The sequence below is a fragment of the Saccostrea cucullata genome, unplaced genomic scaffold (genome assembly GCF_032062105.1).
Source record: "Saccostrea cucullata isolate Sc308-1 unplaced genomic scaffold, CSIRO_AGI_Scuc_v1 ctg1149, whole genome shotgun sequence".
Taxonomy (NCBI): Eukaryota; Metazoa; Mollusca; class Bivalvia; order Ostreida; family Ostreidae; genus Saccostrea; species Saccostrea cuccullata.
Genome location: NW_026935988.1, coordinates 478,595 through 484,743, shown reverse-complemented (window position 1 = coordinate 484,743; position 6,149 = coordinate 478,595). Strand labels below are relative to the sequence as shown.

The 6,149-nt window shown below is 42.4% G+C and overlaps 1 protein-coding gene across 1 annotated transcript; it reads left to right on the top strand.

The window, feature by feature from the left end:
- Positions 1-1,630: 1,630 nt before the first annotated feature.
- LOC134244407 (uncharacterized) lies at positions 1,631-2,695 on the top strand. The gene is made up of 3 exons (XM_062726678.1): positions 1,631-1,893; positions 2,011-2,252; positions 2,375-2,695. The coding sequence occupies exons 2-3, from the start codon at positions 2,061-2,063 to the stop codon at positions 2,693-2,695; spliced, it is 513 nt and encodes a 170-aa protein (XP_062582662.1). The 5' UTR covers positions 1,631-1,893; positions 2,011-2,060.
- The last annotated feature ends 3,454 nt before the right edge of the window (positions 2,696-6,149 follow it).

The window sequence follows — 6,149 nt, the reverse complement described above, 5'->3', positions numbered from 1 at the left end:
CAACAATTGTACTTATCTATTGTCACTTTTATTCGTAAACAGCTATAATAATTGCTCCCCTGTGTTGACACATGTGCTTTTGGATCTACTTTCATTTTCACTCCAGTCTTTCCTTTGCGCATGGCCAAGACATAACACGGTCAAATCGTGCTGAGTGCAGACCTGTCGTCGGTCGGTCAGCTGAGGTCCTGTCACATTGCAAACTTTTTACAAAGTAAATATATCTTTTGGTTCGTAATTTATTTTTTAGGTGCTTTTGCATTTATGCTCGTTTATCTTACCTACGGCTCCGTCTTGGATATTTACAACCAGGAACTTCAGCTTTTTAGTGCACATGGACTGCAGCTGCAAAAGTACCAACTTCTGTGACTATGTAACTGCGTGTTATCAGCGTTGCTCAACACCAAAGATGCTTTCAAAAGCATTTATTTTATCTCAGAATTTGAGATACGTCTGCCTTTTATTTTATTGAATAAAAATTTTACAAATAGGCCTTGGCGAATATCCTATTCGAATGACACCGACTGACTAAATCAGTCGTGCGTGAACACACAATTGGGTGATACCTGGTAGGCAGATAGTAGGCTTATCGAAAACTAATATGGCCGACTCCGATTTGGCATTTAAAAGACTTCAGTAGAGCTTTAAACCCGTTATATGTACATACTCATTGACAATACATCAAAGGCATGCAGCAACCAGTTAACGTTGGCGGATTTAATCTCACTGACGCGAGGATTGACACTAATTTTCTCAACAGATCATAAGAAGCTTGTGTGGAGACCTCTAGTGCAAGCGTCACACTGTCCCAAAATTGACACCAGATGGCCATACGAAATTGAAATTTTGAATTTCGCACGAAGTTGGTCCCGAAATTGGTCACTAGCTAATCACCAGCTGAAGGAAGTACGATACCTACTGATGGTCACACGATGAAACCCGAAGCACACACGAAGGCTACATGAAAATGTGATTTTTTATTGAGATGTTTACCCGAAGGACACACAAAGGCAATATGATGGCAACAAGACGTCGTATTTAGAGTACGATGCGTTCGAATCAAGTCACAAAGGTGTCATGTGACCTTCAGCGGGTATAAAACCTTTGGCCGACTGTTGGAAATTTCAATTGCTCATTGGTAAACTTTGCGTGATCATAAACTTCAACTTTGGTTCCACTTTCATTTAAGTTAAAATGCCACCCAAGGCAGGGAGAGGCAGAGGGAAGAAGCAGGCTGGGAGATGCAAATCTAAAAAAAGAAAAGCAGAAGAAACTGAGATTTTGGATGTCCAAGAAGACACCACTCAGTCTCCATCCAGGCAGATGATAGGAAGAAAATCCAGGAAGCATATCAGTCAGTGTGGATGTAAAACTCCAGAGAGGTCTTCAGACGGTTGTAGACCTCCTCAGCAGTCCCAAGAGTCTCCGCAGCATTCACCCTCTCCCGCTCCCGCTCCTAACAGCCAGACAGAATCTCCAGATGATGGAGGTGAATTCTATAACTTAATTTTGGTGGTGGTGGTGGGGGGTGGGGTGTGTATGTGATTGATTTTGTTGTATATTCACATACATTTTTGTCTTGCATGCACTAATTTTTTTCATTAAATATTTTTACAGATGAGTCAGATTCATCCGCCCTTCCTACATGCAAGTCCAAGACCAAACCTCAAGTGGGCAAGGGCAACGGCAAGGGCGACAAAGGAAAAGGCAAGGTTCATAATGATAATCCACCCCCTGGTGCACCATACAGCTTTACAGAGGAGCGGGAGGAGGCAATCGCTCGCTGGGTAGAGAGTAAGAAGCTCCTTTATGACATGAAAGACAAACAGTACAAAGACAAGGCTTTAAGGAGGCAATTGTGGTAAGGAAAGGCTGCGGAGTACGAGGTAGATTGTAAGTATAAAAAAATCACACTAATTACATTGAAATATTTTAAACCTATTTCAAATACATGATGTACATCGCTGAAAATGAACACTTCAATGATTGTACTAATTTCTGTTATTACAGATGATTCAATTCAAAGATAGTACCACACACAAAGGACTCGATTCTCGAAGATGCGAGAGGGCCAACCCAACAAGAAATCCCAGCACAGGTCCGGTGATGGTTTGTCAAATGGTGAAGAGGAACATCCCAACCCTACTGAAGAGGCCAGTGAGAATGATAGTGACCGTGATAGGTTCATCCGACTGGTCTTTGGGTTCCTGAAGCCACACATCAGACGTCACAAAAAGGATACACCAGCTAGTGTGAGAATATTACAGAATTTGCATTTGTAAAATTCAAACTAAACTTTTTGATTTCTAAACATTTGTTTTAAAATATAACTGCGAAATGTAATTATGTTTGTTTTCTGTGTTTCTCTTTGCAGTTTAAGGACAAGTTGGTCCTGGCTGAGACGGGTGAGCTGGCTGGGAGTGACGACAGTACCATGGCAGTCAGTCTTGCAGACGAACCCAGGGAGCCCACTAAGAAGTATACTGGCTACCCTACACCGAGACCTCCTTCCAGGACAAGAAGAGCTGCCAAGGACCGATCTGAGTCTCCAACCATGGAGATGAGAGCTACCACAGCATCAAATGATCTCCAAGATAGACTGGTTAACTTCATCACTCGAGAACAGGAAGTCAACAGAGCCACACCTTTCTGCAGGTACCTGAAAACTGAACTGGATCGTCTACATGATGCCTAATGAAAACACCACAGTACTTAACCAGTAGGTGTTTAAAACTGTAAGAAATTGAAAATAATTTATTTGATGTTGAATTTATTGCATGCAAAATTTGATCTTGTATTAATTCTATGCTGTTTATGTTTGTCTTTTCAGTTATCGAAAGGTATCCAAACAGTTCAGAATGAGGGATGCGGCTGGTAACAAGATCAGTCCCTTCAAAGATGCCCCGTCAGCATTCCAGTCACAGCAGCCACAGCAGCAAAGGCCAGGTACTGTGATCCCAGTCTGCGCATCTGCCACCCACTCCAGAGTAAGCCAACTTCAACAGGAGAGTGGTATCAACTACGCTGCCAGCAGAACTGCGTCCTCACCGTCAGCCGAGTTCCAGCCAGGTCCAAGCCAGTGGCCTAGGAACCCACCTCCGGCATCAGTGTGGAGATCACAGTAGTGTGGCTACGTGGAGCAGGCGAACCAACAGTACAACTTAGAACAACAGCAGCAGTACCATACCCTGCAGCCAGCCAGCACTTCTGCCCAGGGCTACGTACGCAAACCAGATAGTCCTATTGTCTAGGAGTGTCCGGAACCCAGGTCCGACATGCCCATAGTCACCAGAGTGGGTTCACATTCTCTCGGCCAGTCTGCGTTCGTCCAACTTCATTCTCGGCCTCCTCAGCAGCAACCCAGAGGTCCTAGTCAGCTAACACCCCAGCAGACAACTCAACGCGTCCTCTTCCGCCCCATCTTTCAGCTCAGCAGTCCCAGCACAGTGTGACACAAGATAGTCTCAGATAATATCTAAACGCAGACGACAGTGTGAATATCAACAAAGATATTGATCTCTCAGCTTTAGTGCCAAATGACGACATTGTTAACAACAGCAAGTAACCAGAAATTTAGAGACAGGCCCAGGAAAATGACCAGAGACAGTTTCAGAAAGTATCTGAAAAAATGAATAATTAAAATTGTCATTGATATTTTCAGACTTTGTTCTTATTTTGCTCTTTATCCTTACTTTAGTTTTAAAGTAAAGATGTTAAGTTAAATGTTATGTCCAATATCTAAATTTAAAGTCCCAATTAGGGATTTATATACTTGAATGTTTTGCCTTTTTCCTAAGTTTAAAATTCCCAGCAATGTTAAATACATTACCCAGAGCCCTGAATAAAAACTTGAATTTAAAATCCCAAACCAAAATTCATACTAGCCTTTGTCATTAGTTAAAATTTTCGAGGAAGTTAAATCTATTGGCCAAGTTCTACACTAAGTATCTTAAGTTAAGAACGCATATTAGAGGTGGAACGGTTTTAAATTTTCATGTCGTCAGAAAAGTAAAAGTTAATTTAATATGACTTTACATTTAGGAAACTTGGGATTTTTAAACTCTCTATATGTTAGGCCTCTATTCAATTAATGAAAAAGTACTTAAAAACACAAGTTTAAAACACCGTACAAATTTATTACTTCATACATATGTATGTAGTTACAATGCAAAACATGTATGTGAAAATATTTGTTTTCATAATCACAATGTTAATGTCTCTCTGTTCATTTTGCTGTCCCTCTTTGTCGGACATTACATGATCATCTTGTCCTGCCAAGGCACAGAACCAGCCACTGAGGTAAAGTAGTGGCACAAGTATCTTCAAATGATCCACGTCCATCAGGTTGGCGTGGGTGGCTGGATATTTAAGTCTGATGAGATTGTGAAGGATCACACAAGTTTTAATGATTTTCCTGCATGTCTCGGGTCTCTGAGTCATGGTCCCCAGCAACATTCGGAACTTGTGTGCCAGAATACCGAAGGCATTCTCCACTACACGTCTGGCTCTTGAGAGTCTATAGTTGAATATTCTCTGATTTCTCTCGTGGTGTTCCATGTTTCTGATGGAAAACGGGTTCATCAGGCGCTTGTTGATCGCAAAAGCATTGTCCCCTACTATATAGTATGGGACAGGAACGTCATCACCAGGTAGAGACTTCTCTTCAGGGAGATTAAACATGTTGTTCGTACTTTCTAGGCTTTCCTTCAATTCTGATCCATTATAAACACTAGCGTTGTTGCTGGAGCCATCAGACCCGACATTAATCCAAAGAAACTTGTAGTTTGCATCAACCAAGGCCATGAGGACCATAGAGAAGAAGCCTTTGTAGTTTCTGTACTCAGAGCCAGTATTCCATGGACAAGTGATCGCCACACGCTTGCCATCTAAAGCACCACAGCAGTGTGGAAATTGCCATCTCTTTTCAAACTGCTCCTCAATGGCTGTCCACTCTTCAGATGTAGTAGGACACTGGATCACCTCAGCAGCAAACTCGGTTTTGATGGCATCGCAAACTTCGTCTATGGCGAAGGAGATCGTGTTTGGAGCAACTCTGAAATTGTAGGACAGGCTTGGATAGTTGTCTCCGCAGGCCAGGTGTCGTAGAGTGATGGACAGCTTGAGACCAGGAGGAAGACACTTTCTATACCATGTGTCCTTCTTTTTTATTCTACCTTCTACCCGTTTCAGGACTTGATCGTAGAGGCCTTTGGGAAGCCTTGTATAGTTGTAGAAGGCCTTCTCATCCTCTGCTTTCAGTTCATTTAATAAAGTGGTATAGTGGCCATAGCGTTTTCTACGCTTTACAGACAGCCATTTCCTGACCCACACAGACCTCTGTTTTCTCCTTCGCCGCGTTTTCCCCGTGTTCTGGAAAATAACAAGCAAAACAAAATAGTACTATGTCAAATGCTACAAACACAAATAAATAGAAACGACAGTTGAAATGAGACAATTTATACCTGTAAGAGGAGGTGCTGAGCCTGGAAGAGTTCCTCGTCATGATTTCTGAGGTGCATCAAAAGAAGTAATGCTGCTGCCTTCTTTTTTCTTGTTTTTTCATTATCAAAGTATGTCATTCTGCTAGAACTGAATTGTGATTAAAGTAAAGCTTTGGTTGCTGTAGACGCCATTGCTCTGTAGATTTGCTGAATGAATGAGGAAGATGCTCTGATACTGGCCTTTTATATATGCACGTTACCATAACACATGGGAAACGCTTCAGCTATTCAAATTGCTGTCTTCGCCGACACCGTGGTCCCATCTCGATATCATCGTAATATAATACGATGTCCATACGCTGGCATTGCGAGGGCTTCACGTGGTCGTGTTGACTTCATGAAACAATCGGGCTGGTTCTTGTTTCCTTCGCATTGTCTTCGTGAGACGCTAAATGCCCGATGACACCGATGATCACAGTAAGTAAAGGCGAAGATGACACGATTTGACAAGATGCCCCCACGATGGTCTTACGAAGGGCAAAATGGACACACGAATTTATAACCTTTGCAATGTGTTCGGCAAATTTTTTGACAGCCAAAGATTTTGCTACCACTCAGGAAGTTGCTGCCGAAGTCTTAGAAACTCCACCGGCGCTCATACGATGTCTTAAGAAACCGTCACTATGGCCCGATGTGTTTACGATAAGA

Excerpts from the sequence above, each read along its gene's own strand:
- LOC134244407 (XM_062726678.1), top strand. The coding sequence starts at position 2,061 with ATGCGAGAGGGCCAACCCAACAAGAAATCCCAGCACAGGTCCGGTGAT. Across the intron at positions 2,253-2,374 it reads AAAAGGATACACCAGCTAGT|TTTAAGGACAAGTTGGTCCT; the intron begins GTGAGAATATTA and ends TTCTCTTTGCAG.